General features: G+C 43.2%; 1 protein-coding gene across 1 annotated transcript in view; it reads left to right on the forward strand.

Annotated features, from left to right (window-relative positions):
- GPR107 (G protein-coupled receptor 107) overlaps nucleotides 1-20,942 on the forward strand; it is a 58,524-nt gene that overhangs the window by 20,229 nt on the left and 17,353 nt on the right. Inside the window, exons 2-10 of the mRNA XM_081802659.1 lie at nucleotides 5,449-5,571; nucleotides 5,893-5,943; nucleotides 6,196-6,272; nucleotides 7,248-7,387; nucleotides 9,025-9,062; nucleotides 10,778-10,834; nucleotides 14,802-14,912; nucleotides 15,237-15,370; nucleotides 20,335-20,429. Coding sequence (XP_081658785.1) covers nucleotides 5,449-5,571; nucleotides 5,893-5,943; nucleotides 6,196-6,272; nucleotides 7,248-7,387; nucleotides 9,025-9,062; nucleotides 10,778-10,834; nucleotides 14,802-14,912; nucleotides 15,237-15,370; nucleotides 20,335-20,429 — 826 coding nt within the window. The remainder of the gene's footprint in view (nucleotides 1-5,448; nucleotides 5,572-5,892; nucleotides 5,944-6,195; nucleotides 6,273-7,247; nucleotides 7,388-9,024; nucleotides 9,063-10,777; nucleotides 10,835-14,801; nucleotides 14,913-15,236; nucleotides 15,371-20,334; nucleotides 20,430-20,942) is intronic.

Genomic DNA, 20,942 nt, shown 5'->3' on the forward strand with positions numbered 1-20,942 from the left:
ACTCCCCCTGCTTGTGTTCCCTCTCTCGCTATGTCTTTTCCTGTCAAATAAATAAATAAAATCTTAAATAAATAAATAAATGTTCACTCCCTCGCTATGTCTTTTCCTGTCAAATAAATAAATAAAAAATCTTTAAAAGAAAAAAAAATATATTGCCTACCATCCCCCTGGTACTAATCTTTTCATAGTTTGGTGAATTTCTCTCAAATCTTTTATAAATAAATAAGTGTAAATACATATGCTTTTTTTTTTTTTTTTTTTACAAATTTAGCTCTTACTTTAGATAGTTTGGATTTTGTTCTTTGCATTTAATATTTTCCTGGTTTTTTGAGGCATAATTCACAAAAATTGTATGTATTTAAGATGTGGTGTTTTGATATACATTGTAAAATTATTACCACAGTCAAGCCAATTAACATATCCGTCACCTCGCATAGCTACCTTTGTGTGTGAGAACAAGTAAGATTTACTCAGCGGATTTTAAGTGTACAATACAATATTGTTAACTCGAGTCCCCGTGCTGTACATTAGATCTCTGAACTTACTCATCCTGTATATCTGACACTTTGTGTGCTTTGACTAACATTTCTCCATTTCCCTCCACCCCCAGCCCTTCATAACCACTGTTTTGCTATCTGCTTCTATGAATTCACCGTTTTTATATTTCACATATAAGTGACATCATGCAGCATTTGTCTTTCTATGTCTGGCTTATTCTACTTAGCATGATGTCCTCCAGGTTCATCTACATTGTTGCAAATAACAAGATTTCATTCTTTTTTAAAGCTGAATAATCAGTCCATGGTGTGTGTGTGTGTGTGTGTGTGTTTGTGCATGCACGTGCGTGTGTGTACATTTTCTTTATCCATCTATCCTTGACAGCCACTTAGGTTGTTTCCATACTTTGCAATTGTAAATAATGGACTGGGGAGTGCAGCTGTATCTCTTCAGGATTTTAATTTTATTTCCTTCGGCTGTATACCCAGAAGTGGGATTGTTAGATCATATGATAGTCCTATTTTTAATTTTTTAATGATCTTCTATACTGTTTTCCATAATGACTGTTTCAGTTTCCATTTCCAACAGTGTGCAAGGATCCTCTTTTCTCTATACCTCCTCAACACTTGTTTTCTTTTGACTTTTTGATCCCAGCCATTCTGACAGGTATGAGGTGATTTCTCATTGTGGTTTTAATTTCCATTTCCCTGATGATGGGTGATGTTGGGCACATTTTCATATACCTGTTGGCCTTTTGTATGTCTTCTTTTGAGAAATGTCTATTGAGATCCTTTGCCCATTATTTATTGATTGATTGATTCATTGATCCTTTGCCCCCTTTTTAATCAGGTTATTTGGTTGTTTTTTGGAGGGGTTGTTTTTTGTTTTGCAGTTGAGTTGTTTGAGTTCCTTATGCCATCTGTAAATAGTGACAGTTTTGCTTCTTCCTTTGCAATGTGGATGCCTCTTATTTCTTTTTCTTGCCTGATTGCTCTGGCTCGGACTTCCAGTACTGGGTTGAAGCAGGTGTGGTGAGAGTGGGGAACCTTATCTTGTTCCTGATTTTAAAAAGCTTTCAGTGTTTCACTATTGAGGATGACATTAACTGTGGGCTTGTCCTGTGTGGCCTGTATTATACTGAGGTACATTACCTAATTTGTTGAGAGTCTTTATCATGAAAGGATGTTGTATTTTGTTGAATGTTTTTTCTTCATTTATTGAGATGATCATAGGATTTTTTTTCCTTTCAATTTGTTAATGTGGTGTTTCACATTTATTGATTTGCAGATATTCAACCATCTTTGCATCCCAGGGGTGTATGACCCTTGATCGTGGTATATGACCCTTTCATGTGCTGTTGAATTCAGTTTGGTGGTATTTTGTTGAGGAGTGTTTCATCTGTGCTAATTAGGGATATTGGCCTGTAATGTTCTTTTCTTGTAGTGTCCTTATATGGCTTTGGTATCAGGATAATGCTGGCCTTGTAAGATGGGTTTGGATGTGTTCCCTCCTCTTCAGTTTTTTTGGAAGAGTTTGAGCGGGGCTCTTGTTAATTTTGCCTTAGCTGTCTTTCCTGTTTGATTGCCTATTCAGTCTCCTTACTCACTATTAGTTTGTTCAGATTTTCTCCTTCTTCATGAGTCGGTCTTGGGAGGTGGTATGTTTTTAGGAATTTGTCTCTTTCTTCCAGGTTGTCCAACTTGCATTTAATACTCCATCCTGATTACTTTCACATGGTGGGAGGGTGTAGTGTGAAAGTGGCTTTCACAACAGATCAGTGTTGACATCCCAGCTTCACCACTTAGGGTCTGCGTTGTTTTGGGTAGTCATTTTACCCCTGACCTCGTGTTTGCCTCCCTGTCTGGGGCTACTACTCTGAATTACCCTGGGCTGGATGAGGATGAGCTATCACAGGAAAGCCCGTTTCTCAGGTGTGGGTTGTGGAATTGTGTTGCGGTTATTAATGTTCAAAATATTCTTCAAACATGTGTTTTTAGTGGCATTGTTTTATCAAGTGAAATGATAATATAAAAGTGAGAACGAACAATAAAGGAATATAATGTTTATATGGGAAAAACAACTTCTATACACTTGCAATTGAAGCATTTCCCCCCCACATACCTAGAGAGTCCATATGATAGTAGACTAAATGAGTTAAGCAATTTTTAACAGGCTTCCATTTTGCTGCCCAGCATCTAAATGCTGGTTAAATTAGAACAAGCATACTTGTAAAATTTAAACCTTATTTTATAATGTACATGCTAAAAAAAATATGCATTATTAGCCTATGACACAGTGAATTTTCACAATGTAAACACACTTATACAACCAGCAACAAACAGAATGTTACCAGGCACTTCCAGAAGCTCCTTAAGACCCCCTCCTGCAAGCGACTGCAAGTGTCTCCCTCCTAAGAATCATCCTCATCCTGACCTCTGTCACCATAGATTACTTCCCCCTGCATTCGACTTGATTATACCTATGGTGATACGGCTCATTTCGCTTAGTATCATGTTGTGAGGTTCATCTGTGTGTTGCATGTAGCAAGAATTTGCTTATTAATTCGGTCTCTCCCGCCCTTCTCATCTGGGGATTCTGCCAGGGTATGAAGCCACAGTGTCCTAAGGCATCCATCATAAGTAGTTGAATTGATTTCTCTCCTTGCATCTAGAATGTTAGAGCCTTGTAGCAGCTTTGGGAGAGTTGAGAAAATAGTCACTCAAATCATTTCTGGTAGAATCCATGAGCTTTAGCTTTTCTGGGTTTTGTAGTCTAGCAGCCCTCTCATGCCTTCCAGTGGATGACTTCTATTATTTTATCTGCTTTTCTTGTTCTCCCTGGGAGTTCTGGTGTACTGCACACCGCTCCACCAGGAAGTGGAAGCCCAGCAAACATGCTTTAAATGCATAGCTGGATCCTAGGAAAATAAGGGAAATGCTCAGGACCCCCCCCCCCAAAAAAAAGATGTCGTCGAGAGTGGGCGGGTGGGGAGCTGCAATCCCAGCAGGTAAATGAACACAAGCCAGGGCCCTGAGACACTGTGGAAACTTGGCCCCTAGAGCCTTGGAGTATGAACGGCTGGCTGGAAGCGGGAGCCAAAGACTTGGATGGGATGGGAGGTGGAGAATGCTGGAACTGTGTCCCTCTCCATAGCTCCTAATATTATAGGACTCTCAGAGCTATATTCTTTGAATAGAAGAGTGGGCTGGGAAATATAACCCTCCTAATGGCTATAAAATGTCTGTTTTAGCTATGTAGGGGGTTTCGGTTTATGATTTGTCTGCCAAAGATCTGATCCAGAGCTTCTCCTCAGAGGTCTTTGGGGTTTGCGATTAGACTCCCCCTGATGTCCAGGAGACCCAAGTCTAGAAAGAGAAAATTACCACTCACACCAAGACACACCTGCCGGGAAAGCCGGCAGAGACAGCCAAAGAGCGGAGCTAGAGTCCCCAGAGCATCTCGATATGTTGTCAAGTAGCTATGTTTAAAATCAAAAGAAACAAAGGGTAGAATTTTTTTTTTTTTTTAAGATTTTATTTATTTGACAGAGAGAGAGAGAGAACATAAGCAGGGTTAGCTGCAGAGGGAGAGAGAGAAGCAGGCTCCCCACCGAGCAGGGAACCCGATGCGGGGCTTGATCCCAGAACCCTGGGATCATGACCTGAGCCGAAGGCAGATGTTTAACCGACTGAGCCACCCAGGCACCCTTAAAGGGTAGAATTTTAAAAATATGAGCAGGATGCAAACAGTAGCAAAAATGACTATGCAGATTTGAGGAAGAACCAAATGCAGGTTTTAGGAAAGTGCTTAGCTTGGCACCTGGCATTTAGGAGCTACTTAACAACTGTTAGCTTATTGCGGACTTACAGAAGGTGCTCTCATTTAGGCAAATGATTCTCTGTAGAAAACTCATGACTTGGGGCACCTGGGTGGCTCAGTTGGTTAAGCGCCTACCTTCAGCTCGGGTCATGATCCCAGCCGGGGTCCTGGGATCAAGCCCCGCGTCAAGTTCCCTGCTCAGCGGGGTTCCTGCTTCTCCCTCTTTCTCTGCCTCTCCCTCCTTCCCCTGCTCATTCTCTCTCTCTCTCTCAAATGAATAAATAAAATCTTTAAAAAAAAAATGAAACTCATGACTTTACACAGTAGGACGTGTCTTGGTGGAGCCTCAACTTGAGAAGTATTCACTAGTACTGTTGTTCTGTTGGCCTTAAAATTTATTGACTTAGTTGGGATTGGAATCACAACTTTGAGGCAGTTGCAAGCAGGTGTGGTAGGCATTTGCCCACGTGGTCAGTTTCAGCAAATCTCAGGATTATCCTTTGTCCGAGAGATCTGTCTCTACCTGGCTAGTTCCTGGATTCCTTTTGCATAAGGCTTTGTTTCCTGAAAACCTGTCATATGAAACATCATTTTTAGGTGCAAATGTAAAAAAAATTGTATTATAGGTTAGAAAAGTAATGTCAGGTATCCCTTATCCTGCAGTGGGAGGAGCCAGGTACATAAAACTCATAAGAAGGTTTATAAAAATGAGTGTATTCTTGGGGCAGCTTTGGCACTTCTCCCCTCACCCCCAACATGTTTTGAGTGCCTCCTGGATTCCAGGCCTTGTGCTAGCAGGAAGCTTGTGAGGATGACAAAAACATTGTTCCTCCTTCCCTGGAATTCACATTCCACTTGATCACCAAGTCTGCCCTGGGACCCTTACGCATGCATGGGAATGAATTAAATCTGTTACGTGCTTCCTTCTGCAAAACTGTTGATATCTTACGAATTTCTGATGAGTCTTCTTCAGCTTTTGGAGCAAGATGAGTATATATATTATGTATATTTCCAAGTATATGGAAACAGTGACTGGTTAGCTAGATACCATAGTTTTCAAGCAAATAAATAGGTTAAATAATCAAGTTAACTTCTCCATATTACTAATTCCACCACTCCAAATCTTTTTAGGACGATGTGAGGCGTAAGGTTCATCTGAACACCTTTGGATTCTTCAAGGATGGGTACATGGTGGTTAATGTCAGTAGCCTTTCCGTGAATGACCCTGCAAGAGCCACAGACAAGGACACAAGTGTAAGTGCCTTCCCAGGAGGTCAAGGGCATTACCCTTCTCTGTTGCTCAGATGAGAGCTTCACCCCACACTTAAATACGAAGTCTCAGATTATGGAGAAAATTAAACTTGTGAACAGGCATCAAATAGTTTTACTTTTAACACTTAAGGTGTAATTTTTGAATAATTTTAGTAATTAGTGATCCCTCTTACAAAATGAATGCTAAGAAAACCAAGAGAAGGCTAGGCCAAAGAATCACCTTTTCTGCTCTTTGAGTAAGAAAGGTATGGATGCCAGAGTATCATGTGGATATTTACCTCTACTCTTTTTACCCCCTCTTAGATTGGATTCAGCCTGGACCGCACAAAGAATGACGGATTTTCTTCTTATCTGGTGAGCATTACACACATGACCTGATCACTCCCTTCATGTGAGCCCAAGACACTGGGTGAGAACACCCTGCTTCTGTCAATGCTCTTTTCTTGCTGGGGTGGCTGCTTTGACTCCCTAGCATCTCTGAGCACCCACAGTTGTGTTCTTCGGGATAGAGGTTGGATCACTTATTTGCCTTGTTCCTGAAAACCTTTTGTTCTTGTTCTAGTGTGAATGACTAAGATGATGTACAATTGGGTCTTCCTTTCTCAGGATGAAGATAATTACTGTATTTTAAAAAAGCAGTCTGTCTCTGTCACCCTTCTAATTCTAGACATCTCCAGAAGTGAGTAAGTAATTCTCATGTTCCTTCAGTTCCATCCTCAAGTAAAGTTACGGGGAATTTGGTAGTTAAGGTAACATTTACTGAGTGTCTGCCATGTGCCAAATACTGTGCTGAGTGCTGGAGGTTAAGAACACGATGAGGGAGACGGAGGTGCCACCCTCAAGGAGCTTGGAGATGAATGAGGGAGGCCAAACACCAATACAGATGATCATGGCAGTATAGAGAGGTAGTGGGGCAGAGAAACTGGTGAATTGTAGAAGAGAAGGGAAGGCTTCAGGCAACTCTTGGCCCAAACAGCCTTCGAGTGAGTGGACTTCATCAGGTGAATAAGGGAAGAGCATTGGAGGCAAAGGTAGAGCAGCTCGAAATAGTGTGGCGTGTTCAACAGAGTGAGTTTATTATCCCCGCCAGCTCTCATCCAGGGACAGAGGGAAGCCTCTCCCCCATGAGGCAGGACTAGAAGTGCTCCCCTCCATCTCGACCGTGCTAGCTTAGCTCACGTGTCCATTCAGGCATGGGGCCTCACCTGCCCCTCCTTGGCAGGATCTAAATCCGCTAAGAAGCGAGAGAGAGGAAATGCTTGTGCCCGCTGCTTCTCACATGCCCCCCTAGAGTTCACTTTAACATCTTACTGGTTTTTTGCCCCTTGTTCTGTTCCCCTTGTTGAGCACATTATAGACACTTAGGGGGAAAATATGTCCTTCAGAACTGTGTGGTTGCTAGGAACGTAAGCTTCACAGTGAGAATGCTGGGTCCTCGCCTGGCTGCTTCTGGCCTCACCACTCTTGAGCAAGTTCTTAACCTTCCTGAGTCCCCATTTCAGCAGGTGCACGAAGGAGCTAGTAGAATCTACATCAGGGACTCGAAAGGACTGTCCGAGATAATGGATTTAGATACCGAGACAGTGTGTAACACATGGCACTCAGATGGCCATTGCATTACCTTGAACTTCTTTTCTTTTCTCTTATTTTGAATGTAGGGTGAGAGTAAGATCTCCACCAGATGCTGGTACGCAGTTACCAAAGATCGTCTTCAGCAAGGATGAGAAGGGCCTAGGCCAGAGCCAGGAGCCTGGAGCTAACCCTGTTTCAGCGGGAAACCAGACTCAGCCAAAACAAGGTCAGCTGTCAGGCTCAGACCAGCATTTTCTTCACTGCCCTGCTCTGTAGATTCTTTTTTGTCCCCAAGTAAAAGCACATACATCGTAGCATTATGTTATTTTGGGGGTTATACAAAAATATATAACCGTTAAAGGAAAAGGTGGAAACTATGGGGAAGGTGGGGAAAAGAACAGTCGTTCCTCCGTCCTTGCAGCACTAGAACTTGAGTAATCTATGTTCTTTCTGGGCTCTTTCATGGGTCTGGAATGTTTGTTTGTTTGTTTTTAGATTTTTAAAATTTATTTATTAGAGAGAGAGCAGAGCGAGCAAGAGAAACTCATAGTCATCATGTTTGTAATTTCTTAAGCATCCCTGTTCACTCAGCTTGCAGACAGTTCATTCTTACCAGCCCTCCCGTTATGTGGATCCTATAATTTGCTCAAGTTTTCCTCTTGAGATGTATTTCCACTGTCTGCTATTATAAATATTGCTGCATTGGGAGTTCTTTATTTGTAGAACTTTGGTCATATCTAGAACTTTTTTTAGGATGGGTTCCCGGAATTGGAATACTTGGTTCAAAGGCTGTGAATACTTTGGAGAATATTGGTACATATGTTCAGTTCCTTTCTAAATGCGTTGTATGAATTGATGCTCCTTTTGGGAAATCTGTAGGAATACTGACCACATCACCATGTCTTAGCCAGGACTGGGTTTTGGGTGTTTATTTGTTTGTGTTAATCCCAAAGTAAAAGGCAAAAAGGATATTCTTGGTTTTGTATTCATTCTCACTACTGAGGCTGCACTTTATCTCCACATGTTGATTAACCAGTTTATATTTATTGCCTCTTTTATTAACTGTCAGCCTTGTCTAATAGTTTAGTTCTTTCAAGAGAACTTACTCTTTATTGTATTTATTTACACATTTTTTTTTCTCAGTTTGTCAAAACCCTAACCCAAATTAAAAGACATGCAGAAATGTTACATGTGTTTGATGGTAGAGCTTAGTGCCTGTGTGCCATTCATTTCTTGTTCACATATGCATGCCCTGCACAGAAAGTATTCTTTTCCTTCTTTTATTCTGAAACTCTCTCCCTGCAGGGAGTTTGAAATCCTGTCTTCCCCATGAAGGGCATCTTAAGTGAAAATAAGGCACAGATACCCTCCCTGTTCCCTGAAAGAAGCCATTAGTAGTCTTAACACACCTTGCTGTGTGTGGGGGAAAAAAAGTATGAATTGTGCTAATATGATTTGCTATTAATTTTTCCCTGTGTATAAATAAATGTCATATATGTATTTTAAAATGATCTGTTTTCAAGCGTGATAACTTAGAAAATGAGGAAGGTCACTCCATGTGGCACCTCTGGCAATAACATCACTAGGTTATTCAGAGATGATTTCCCTGTTGGTACTAAGTATTATCCTTTATTGGAGAGCATTGATCATGTAGCAAGCTCCAGTTTGCTGCTTCTGTGGCTCAGGAATTGTTTTGGAATCTGAGGAGTTGTCAGTCTACAAGAGAGCATGTGGCCTCACCTCAAACTAACAAGTAGTTTGAATTATTTGATATTAGACAAGCTAGAGCTTCATAAAATGACCCTGTCATACATATACAAGCTGAATCATGCAATAATATCTTTTAAATGTTTCTGCTTCTAGACAGTGGAAAATCTAAAAGAAGTACAGTAGATTCAAAGGTAAGAACTGACCACCCACTGTGCTCAGCTTTCCAGGATATATATGTACATATGTGTGTATGTGTGTGGATATAGATGTAAGTGTATATATGTGGGGATATGAGGGGATGTATTTATATACATGCATATATACAGGTACACACATACACACGCCTGATCCGTGGGGAGTGGCCGTCGTTTGGAGAGGTAATGTTACCACATTGGAAGAATTTCAAAGTAACATTCAGTTCTGAGTTGTACAGCACTTACATGGTAGAGGATCAGACAGTGAGGGGGGCTGCCCTCAGGAAGGAGATGTCATCAGGGCTTGGAGTTTGGTGGGTTTGTTTGGGGAAGAGGAAGGAATGTCATAAGCAAAGACCGGAAGTGGGAATGAGCATGACAAATGCTGGGTGCTGGCCTATGGGAAGTAAAACGTGTGTCTTTGGGAGCAGAGACAAGGATCTTAGATAATAAAAGTCCAGACAGTAGAGGGTATTAATTGATGCACAGAAAATAGGAAGTCGTCAGGAGTTCTTGATCAGGAAGGACTGTGATACAGATGATGTTTGGGGCAGATGTTCTGAAAGTAATGTGCAGAGCAGCCTCAGAGAGGGAGACAGTGAAATTAGGACGACCAGGAAGAATGCGGTTGTAACAATACCGGTTCAGGGCCATGAGGACCTGCGCTGGAGCAGAGTCTTGGAATGTGGAGTAAGGGATGGGGCGGTGTTGGGGGCAGGGGAGGAAGGAAGTATTTATTTATTTATGTATGTATGTATGTATGTATGTAGAAGAGTAGATGGTAGAAATAGCAGAAGGAAAAATTGGGAACATTTTGGGTTGGGATATCTTGATTTTTCAGTGAGGGGACATCCAAATGGCAGTATTTTATTTTAACAGCTGTGTTGAAGTATAATTGACATACAATAAACTACACATATTTAAAGTGACAGTTTGCTAAGTTTTGACTTAAGTGTACACCTGTGAAGCCACCCCCACAACAGAACAGTGAACGCACTCATCAGCCCTCGAGTTTCTCCTGCCCCTTCGTCTTCCTCCCGTCCTCAAGCAACCGCTGATCTGCCTCTGTAGATGAGTAATGTAGAACTTTATAGAGGTGCATTATGCAGTACGTGCTCTTTTTGTTTTCTTTGACTCAGCATAATTCTTTTGAGTTCATCCATGTTGTTGGGTGTATCAGTAGCTCACTCCTTCTCTTTGCTGAGAGTTAGTCCACTGCACCAATGGCAATAATACACTGATCATTTGAAATTGGGAATGGCGTCCAGGTGAAGTGCCAGGATGTGACCTGGGTGGGCACCTGTAGTCCTGCTGAAACTGTAAGAATGGAGACACGCTCCAGGCGGGTCGGGGGGCAGGGGCAGGGAATAGGGGGTTAGTGGGAGGTAGAAGAGACCGCTGAGAAAAGGAAGTGGGTGAGGAAGAGTTTCTTTCTCTGTGAAAGGGGATCGCAGACATCTTGAAAGGATGGTGAATTTTATTTCCAGAGAGCTTCTGAAGGTCAGCAAAAGATTTAAGAAGGATGCGCTTTTGTTTTGTTCTGTTTTAATTTTAATTTTAAATTTTAAAAAATTTTTTATTGTTATGTTAATCACCATACATTACATCATTAGTTTTTGATGTAGTGTTCCATGATTCATTGTTTAATTTTTATTTTTATTAGTATACATTTTCTGCCAGTATCCTAAAACAGGTTGTTGTGTTTTTTTTAGGCAACGGGAGAAAAATCCTTTTCTGTTCACAATAGTGATGGGGCAGTTTCTTTTCAGGTATGTATTCTCTTGAGTAATCTTCATAGGATTTATCTCTACAGTGTAAAAGGGTGAATTTGCAAAGGAATTTTGAATTTAGGAATAATAATTTAGGCATGCTACGTATCAGTCACTCGAATGCAGTAGCTCTCTCCATAGCAAACCCACAAGGTGGATATTGTTACCCACCACTTAGCTGATCATGTCTCTGAGAATGAGTGACTTTGTGAATGTCCAGTGTGAGTGACAAGGCCCACATTCCAACAACCCACGTCTGCCTGGCTGTCCTCACACCTCTGCCTCTTTAATCGCGTGCTGCCTCCCATTCGGAGTGTGCTAGAAGCACAGAATTCTGTACCTGGAAGGACCGTTGGTGATCATTTAGGATGCTGGTAGAATTTTAGAGATGAGTTCACCGAGGCTCAGCAGCGTTGAGTGACCTACCCGTCTGGCCCCATTCTTCACTGCCCATGAGTTTATGGCAGCATCCCAGCCTGTGGATGGGCTAGGACGTTGGATGGGGTCTCAGCACCCACTTACTAGCTGGTGGCCTTAGCTCACTTAACTCCTGGATCTTGCTCTTTAATCATCTAAGAGTGAACAATGGTGGCACCTTTCTCATAGGGTTGTTATTAGTATCATTTTTTAAATATAAAAGTGCTCTGGAAGCAGTGCACAAATAATCTTTTATCATTAATTTGTAAGAATCACTGCCCCTTTTCAAACCAGTTTTCATTAATTGAGGTATAATTTGCTCAGAGTGAAATGCACAGGTCTTAAATGTGCAGTCAATCAGTTCCGACAAATGCACGCACCCGTGTAACCCACTCTCTACCAAGATTCTCTATATTTTTACCACCTCAGCGTCCCCCATCCCTGCATCCACTGTTCTGATTTCTTTCAGCATAAATTATTTTGCCTATCTAGCAATGTTTATATTGTCTTTAAATTTAGTGACCATAGGTATTAATAGCTAATTGAGAGCCTGTGGATGCTTCCCAACTGCCTCAGAGCAAAAGCTCCAGCCCTTCCTGGTCTGCAAAGCCATGTAGTCTGGCCGCTGTCTCCTCACTGACATTGGCTCCTGTTTCCCTTCCAGCCACAGAGGCCACCTTGCTGTTCCTAGAAACAGTCAGGCCTTAGGCTCTGCTCTGGCTGTACCCACTGGCAGGAATGGTTGTCCCTCAGAAGCCAGTGATTCATTTCTTCCTCTTTCAAGCCTTTGCTCAAATGTCATATTCTCAGCAAACTTTCCTCCATTCGCCCTATTTTAAATGCCGCTTCCTTCCCTCCCCTCCTCCTGCTGGTTTTCCCTTAACACTTCTCCTTTCCAACATGCTGTGTCCTCTGCTTATTTATTATGCTTATTTTCTGTGGCTCCCTGTAGAGGGTAGCCATAAGGGAGAGGGTTTTTTTTAATTTGTTTTTTTTCTGATGTATTTGAAATCCCTAATCTTGCGCCTGGCCTGTAATAGGCTGTCTGTTAGTAATGATGGAGCCGAGTGATGGGTGTGGAGTGCTTGCACGTTGTCATTACCTCAGTTCATCCTTCCGGCAACTCTGTGAAGGAGGCACTGTTATTATTCCCCTTTTACAGTTGAGGAATCTGAGGCTCAGAGAGGTTAAGTAACTTGCACAAGGGAAGGATTCAGACCCAGGTTTGTCTGCCTCTAAGGCCATTCATGTGTTTAATCACTTTCTTTACTGCCTCCTTAAGAAAATACAAAAGGTGCTTTTTTCTCTTTTCCTTCTCTCACTTTAAAGTGCTTATTAGTACAGTAAGTTTTTTGAAATTTCTTTAAGCCTTTTTAAAAAAAAAACAAAACACCAAGGAAAGCATGATAGGATATACGTATTTGTCAGTTACTAAAGCTTTGTGTTAGGGCGAGTGTCGTGATTAAGGACAGTGGTTGAGATAACCAGTTCATAGGCTTCTCGGGACTCAGGAAACAGGCAGTGGACGGACAGTCTGCCTCTTCTCTGGCTTCCCTTCTCCTCGGATAGAAGTCAGTGGGTGACCCCTTGCTGTGCTGCTACTCAGTACCCTAATTTTGGACAGGGCAGTCATTGTGAGCTTGTCTGCTCCATCCACAGAGCAGGGATGGTGTTTTCTCTGCCTAAAGCAGGAAAGGGACTGTTAGCCCTTATTCCTACTCTAAAACATACACTTTTGTTTGATTTTTTTTTTTTAAGGGTCAGGTGCCTGCTCTGGTCAACCATGACGAATGTACTGACTTTTTAAAAAAATTTATATTTCTTAGAAATTTCATATGATTCTTTTTTTTTTTTTTAAAGATTTTATTTATTTATTTGAGAGAGAGAGAGCATGAGGGGGAGAGGGTCAGAGGGAGGAGCAGACTCCTCGCTGAGCAAGGAGCCCGATGCGGGACTCGATCCTGGGACTCCAGGATCATGACCTGAGCCGAAGGCAGTCGCCTAACCAACTGAGCCACCCAGGCGCCCAATTTCATATGATTCTTACTTCTGGAACTAGAAGTTATTACTATGTTTATTTGTTTTGTTTTGTTTGTTTTTAAAGATTTTATTTATTTGACAGAGAGAGACACAGTGAGAGAGGGAACACAAGCAGGGGGAGTGGGAGAGGGAGAAGCAGGCTTCCCGTGGAGCAGGGAGCCCGATGCGGGGCTCGATCCCAGGACCCTGGGATCATGACCTGAGCCTAAGGCAGACGCTTAACGACTGAGGCACCCAGGCGCCCCTATTACTATGTTTAGAAGCGTTTTCTGGCTCTCCTTGTGTGGACTAAAACACATGCTCTTAGGTTTACATTGCTGAGTTCAGGACATGATTTAACAAAGTAATAATTTCAGCTTGAATATTCTTGGTCCTTTATTTCCGTCTTCTTGTCAGATGTCTGTTTTTTACCTATCTTTTTTAACTGCGTGGTGTAGTATGCTTGCAGAAGAGTGCATAGTATTTATGTCAAGTACAAATAATTATAAATAAGAACCTCTATAAACATCAGTGGAGAGCAGAAATAGAACAGTGCCAGCACCCCAGAGACCCCGTGTGACCCTCACATCCCTACCCAACTGTTATGAAAAACATTATTCCCATCAGTTCCTCCCTTCTCTTTATAGTTTATCATCTATCTATGTAGCCCTAAGCAGTATATTTTAGGCTTCTAGCAAAATGCTCTCTAGAATTGACTAAGGAGTCGTATTCTGTGATCTTATATATAAAATGTCTGGATGTACATTAAACTTCATTTGAACCCATGAAACGTGAGAAACAGAAAAATGTGTCCACGTAGAAAATGTAGCCTGTCTCCTGAAATCACAGGAGTAAATTTTAACGAGGGGATATTGGTCCTTTACCTTTTCAAGGAGCAGAGAGGAGCCTCCTTTCTTTTCAGGAGTATTTTTTACCTAAAGAGCAAAATAATATATTGACTTGGAAACGAGGTACCTGCTTCGTAGGTTATCCCTGCAGCCCTCAGCAGAAGCCACCGCAGGTAGGGGTGTCTGTGTCAAAACGAGGTCGTAGAACCTCGGTGGTGGGCACAAAGGTGTTCCCTGAGTGGTTCTGTCCCCTTTCCTGCTACCTTGAAAATTGTTACAACAAAATATTGAGGCAGAATCACAGAATAAGAAAACATCTGTTTATTTTATTTTATTATTATTATTTTTAAGATTTTACTTATTTAATTGAGAGAGAGCAAGTATGAGCAGGTGGAGGGGAGAGGCATGGGAGAGGGAGAAGCAGGCTCCCCACTGAGCAGGGAACCCAATGCAGGGCTTGATCCCAGGACTCTGGGATCCTGACCTGAGCTGAAGCCAGACGCGTAACTGACTGAGCCGGCTAGAAGCCCTGAAAACGTCTGTTTCTGCTCTGGGAGAATCCGCTTAAGAAATTAAGAAATCTGTATTTTTTTCTGTCCATAGCATTCATGATCTGTTTCTAAGATTTAAACATTTAGCTGAGGATTTGGGTATTCTTCAATTTTTGTCTTCTTCACTTTCAGTTTTTCTTTAACATCAGCACCGATGACCAAGAAGGCCTCTACAGTCTTTATTTCCATAAATGCTCTGGGAATGAAGTGCCGTCTGGCGACAAGTTTTCCTTCAGCCTGGATGTGAGTACCGTATGGAAGGTGTTCCACGCAGATTTTGTCAGCCTTATAAAATGTGAGACATTTATTTCATTATAAGAGTAGGTTTTAACAACACTTCAACAGAGTAGGAGAAAAATGTGGCCAGAATCCCATTTCTGCAGAGGATTCACAAACAAAAAAATACAAAGCAGTTTGGGATGTTTTTACACTTTGAACTGTGCATTAGAATGAATGTGTTTATCTGCTGATACTTCCTTAGCCAAGTGAAGCGGCTAAGGTGACAGATTGCTGACTATGGGATGATCTGTTCCTGAAAAGTAAACATTAATTTTATGTTTGTTTTAGATTGAGATCACAGAGAAGAACCCTGACAGCTACCTGTCCGCAGGAGAGATCCCTCTCCCTAAATTATACATTTCTATGGCCTTTTTCTTTTTCCTTTCTGGGACCATCTGGATTCACATCCTTCGAAAACGACAGTGAGTTGTTACTTCCCTGAGCCATCCAGCTTAGAGTGTGTTGAGAGGTGCATAATTTCACCTTTTGCTGCTTTCTTAGCCCCAGAGGGATTGGCACTAGCAACCTTGTCCTCTTCTTCAAAGGGCATCTTCCCTGAAACAGGGAGACTCTGCATGCCTTGCTGTTTGTTTACTTCCCTTTGCTTTATTTAAAAAGCAAATCCAAATATGTTAATAATAGGCAGGCAAAACAAAATGTATAAGCAAGTGTTTCCCTAGTGAAGACAGTACAGTCCAGGACTCAGAGTGAGCCCGTTGATCCCATTCAGGGGCTGTTTGTGAGAGGAGGTTAGTGACAGTGACCCACTACCTGCTGAGAGGATGGCATTACTGCTCAGTACTGAAGGTGTCTGCTCAGGGCCTGACGGGGAGAGCTATTGGCTTCCAGAGGCTTGTCACTGGAGAGAACTTACTCAGAGCCCACCTACCTGGCTCTTGGCCTCTCTTCTGAAACCCGAAGGCTTTACCTGCCTGTACTCATTTCTTGAAGGGAGCACCTACATGTGGACGGGGCGAGTGTTTAAATCTGTCTCCTTCCGGGGTGCCTGGGTGGCTCAGTTGGTTAAGCGACTGCCTTTGGCTCAGGTCATGATCCTGGATCCCTGGATCGAGTCCCGTGTCGGGCTCCCTGCTCAGGGGGGAGTCTGCTTCTCCCTCTGACCCTCCCCCCTCTCATGTGCTCTCTCTCTCTCTCTCTCATTCCTGCTCTCTCAAATAAATAAATTAATTAAATCTTTAAAAAAAAATAAATCTGTCTCCTTCCAACCAAAAAACTGAGAATAAAATAACTAATTTTCAGTTAGAGAATAGTGTGAAGTATTTGTTTTAAGCCCATAAATGAAATGATGGATATGAATATGGGATTGTAATGTGGATTAATTTAAATTCATAAAATAATTAAGCACCCCAAATACCTCTTTCTGTGGAGCATTGGGCAGAAATTGAGACCTCTCTCTAGTCCCCGGTGGCCTGACTCTCTTCTGGTAGACACGCTCAGCTGGAGTAGTGAGCTCTGGTGGGGACAGCGCTGGTTGCTATTTGTCATAAGATTCACTCTGCTCACCAGATGGAAAGAGCCGCTTGTTTACTTGTGAAGGACCCTGCATGGTCATGTTTGGAGTAGGCAGTCAGGCAGCCTTTAGTAAGAAAAGAAGAATCTTACCAATTCAGGCTATAAAAAGGTTTTTAAATAAAGTTTTGCTTCTGCCTTTAGTAGAAAAGTAAGAAGTGGGAGTCAGAGGCCCAATTCCAAGTATAAACATGGACTATTCCCACCTGTGTGTCTCGCTTCACTCCCTGAGCCACAAAACTGCGACAGGGTCATTGCCCTGCTTTCCTCTAAGAGTCTTAGAACCTTAGGTGTGTTATGTGATTGCCCCTGAGATAATGTGGTCTAGAGGGCTTTGCAAATCAGGGTGCTATGTAAATCGGAGGTACATACAAAATAGTTGACCAGGCAGGTGTTCAATGGTATTTTAGTTTCCGTGTATTTAGTGATGCAGTAGTCATTATCACTGGTTCACCTACCTAAAACTGTGGGAAGTTTTAAATCTGTGGTTCAGTGAGCCCCACCTACTTTGTGCAGCACGTGTTTAGCTTCTCTTTAAAGTGCAGGGTACACACAGGGATGTGTAATGTAAGCCTTCCGCCCCATCCCCATGTTTTTCCAGGAGACTTACAGACAGTTCTGTTGGGTTGGAAATTTGAGCCACACAAAGGATGTGACTCCAAGGCTTTGTGCATTTCAGAGGCTTGCAGTCCCTTAGAGCTGGAAGGAACTGGAGATCTTTGCCTCGTCTTGTGGAGGTCTTGAGAGGAGAAATGAGAGACATGGTTAGTAGCACCTGCCACAGCTGGGAGCGGAATCCACATCTACTTGCCGTGCATATGCGGCTCCTCGCTCCTCTCAGTTCTGTCCCGGGCCCCCGAGTGTGGGGAGGGGAAGGCAGCCGACCGTTTTTTGGTGCCTGCTCCTTGTCCCGTCAAGCACTTGATGCTGGTTTTTTCTGCTAATCATCCAGCTGCTCCTTGAGGCAGGCATTGCCCCATTTTAGAAGAGGTTACTACGGCTTAGAGGGGTTAAGGTTGCCAGGGTAGAACCAGTATTCGAGCCAAGTTGCTGTGGCTTTGGAGCGTGTGTTCATCCCAAACATCACTGCCCCGTGGCTGATCTTTCAGCTGGGACTGCAAGCTGAGTGTGCCGGAGCGTGTGAGTGAGCACCAGTTCTGCACTCTGGGTACATCTCATTGCTGTTCAAGAGTGACAGACTCCTCTGGCCTTGACTTCCTTTTTGACCTTCAAGTAGGTAGGCCCCAGACAGGAAAGTACCAGGGAGGAAATCGGCCCGGAAAGGGAGTGTGCGTCAGTTTGTGACACGCCCGCCTTATCATTCCGTGCAAGGCCCCTCTTCTTCATTTCCCCTTCATTTCCTACCCCTCGCTCATGCTTTTCCCAGTTACTCAGATGCAGGTAATAGGTGTTATTGGGCATGCGTGTATTCTTATAAATAGCTAATGTTTATTGATATTGCATGTATTTTTAACTTCTATAAACTCTACTATCTACAGATGCTGTTCTCTTTTTTCACGCAATAGTATCTTTCTTAAGACCTAGTCACATTGCTGTGTGTCTGTCTAGTTCATTAATTTTTAGCTACTCAATAGTGCGCATCCCCACATTCTACTTATCCATCCCTTTAGTGAGGGACCCCATCCCCTGGCTCCCCCAAACAGTGTTGCCATGATGCCCCCCTCCACCCTGGCCTTGTCCCTTTATGTCTCTGTGCAGCGTCGGGGGGGGGGCGGGGTACACTCCCAGAAACAGGTGCACTGGGTATGGGGTAAATTCGTATTTAATATCATTAAGTGCTGCCAGATTGCCTGTGCTAGATTATACTTCTACCAGTGGTGCAGAAGGGTTCCTGTTTCCCCGTCCACCAACACTGACATCTTGTTTTTTGCCAGTCTGTTGGGTGTGAACTGGTACTTCATTTTATTTTGCATTTTCCTAAATACTAATGATGTGAAATATCTTTCTAGGGACTTGTTAACCATTTGGGTTCCCCCTCTTGTGAGTACCTTTAGGCTTCGCACATTTTTCTGTTGGGTTTTCTGTCATTTTCTTGTCGCTTTACAGGAGTTTCTTGCATATTTTTTGTATCAGTCCTTTGTCTGTCTTAGACATTGCAAATTTTTTCTCCCAGACTGTTAAACTTGTCTGTGGTATTCATTGTTGAATGAAAGTCTTTCATATTAACAAGAATCAGAGATCTCTAATTTTAGTCTTTTGGGCAGTGCTTCTTGGAAGAAGCCTTTCCCTACTACAAGATCACAAAGGATGTATGTTATATTTAGCACTGGAATCCATCTGGAGTCCCCCCCCCCCTTTTTTTTTAAAGATTTTATTTATTTATTAGAGAGAGAGAGCAAGAGCAGGAACACAAGCAGGGGGAGTAGGAGAGGGAGAAGCAGGCTTCCCGCGGAGCAGGGAGCCTGACGTGGGGCTCGATCCCAGGACCCTGGGGCCATGACCCGAGCTGAAGGCAGACACCCAACAACCCGGAGTCCCCCTTTATGTAAATGTGAAGTAGGGACACAGCAGTGTGTGTGTATATATATACACACAGTTCTGAGCTGATTTTCCCCATGCCGGTTTTTTTTTTTTTTTAAGATTTTATTTATTAGAGAGAGAGAGACACAGCGAGAGAGGGAACACAAGCAGGGGGAGTGGGAGGGAACACAAGCGTGTGTGTGGTTTGCTTAGATGCCAGGTTTCCCATGGAGCAGGGAGCCCGATGCGGGGCTCGATCCCAGGACTCCGGGATCATGACCTGAGCCAAAGGCAGACGCTTAACGACTGAGCCACCTGGGCGCTCCTCCCCATGCCGGTTTTTAAACAGTCCATCCTGTTCCTACCAATTTGCTGCCCCCTTATCTATCCTATGTGAAGGCTCCGTACACACAAGAATCCATTTCTGAGCATTCTGTTCTGTTGGTTTATTTCTGTGATGCTGTACCCATTCCACATGTTTTACTGCTGTGGCTTCACAGAACATCTTGATATCTGAGAGTGTGAGTTTCCTCTGTTGCTCTTATTCAGGTTTTATGTACTTTAAGAGTTTTAAATTTGCCTCCCAAATGGTTTTGTGTCCTTAGTTCCCAGGGCGAGGTGGCAGCCCGAAGGTGGACGGGTGTCTGTCGGCATGGCAGCAGGAGCCGGCGCTTCCACCCGCTGGCCTGGTGTGTCCGGAAGGTCGCAGCCCTGCATGCCGCCTGGCTCTAGGCCCGCACCCTCTGGGCCGCAGCTCACCCCCACAGCCGTGCTTGGGCACCTTCTGCTCTCCCAGGATGCCTCTTGCCAGTTTCGTAGATCCCGCCGCCTCATTCTTGCCTCTGTGGTCTTTCCAGGGTGGTTTCTGGGCACGAAGCTGGCAAGCTGTGCAGATTTCCATCTTATCAGGAGCTGGAAGTCGTCCTGTCTGGCTTCAGTGCCTGACGCTGCTCCATTCACAACACAGACTTGTGCACGAGAGGTGACCCTGGGGCTCCATCGGGGCCGTTTCTGCTGGTGGAAACTAGGTCTCCAAAGGGCTTCGTGTGTGTGATTTGCTTAGATTGTATTTACTGCTTCCTTATAAATGTATCTGATGCCTGGAGCTTTGGCCATCCTTTGGAGGAATGGAATATTCCCTTTTTTCTTTTTTTTTTTTTTTTAAGATTTTATTTATTTATTTGAGAGAGAGAGGGGAGGAACACAAAGGGAGAGTGAGGGAGAAGCAGACTTCCTGCTGAGCGGAGAGCCCAACGTGGGGCTTGATCCCAGGACCCTGAGATTATGACCTGAGCCGAAGGCAGACGCTTAATTGACTGAGCCACCCAGGAGCCCCTGGAATATTCCTTTAATTCTTTTCTCTCTATTTTTATAGGAATGACGTATTTAAAATTCACTGGTTGATGGCGGCCCTTCCTTTCACGAAGTCTCTTTCCTTGGTGTTCCACGCAGTATGTATTAGTGTTTTGGGTCATTTATGAAATGATGTACAGTGTCTGTACAGTCAGGAAAATTTACTAATTGGAAGAAAGAGGAGCTAGGTCAGTGGGAAATAAGATGAAAGAAGACCTTTTCTCATGAAGCCTTTGGTGTAGGAGGGGCCATCACAGGGATAAATCATTACACCCTCCGTCTGTAACCCGAGCCCGGAGGCATCTTCTGACACTACCTACATACCCAGAATTTTCCTAGAACCTTACTTATTTTTATTCCTTTTTGTTTGTTTGTCTTTTCTCAAGATTAGAGTGCCACCTGCTGAATTGTTTCCACGACTTGATTTTTCTAAATACTTTCCCATGTTCCCATTTGATTTGAAGCTTGGTGTTTGCATACTTATTGAGAGAAAAATGATGCTCTAAAGATGGAGGCGTGTGACTTGAGCTTGCACTTTGAATATTTAGTCCAGCTGCAAAGTGACGTGCACCTGCCCATGGGAGGAAGGTCACAACTGCCCCGTGGCACCCGCCGGCTGCACTTGTGAGG

This window comes from Leptonychotes weddellii, chromosome 14 (genome assembly GCF_054177405.1).
Source record: "Leptonychotes weddellii isolate Sample4059 chromosome 14, ASM5417740v2, whole genome shotgun sequence".
NCBI classification, from domain to species: domain Eukaryota; kingdom Metazoa; phylum Chordata; class Mammalia; order Carnivora; family Phocidae; genus Leptonychotes; species Leptonychotes weddellii.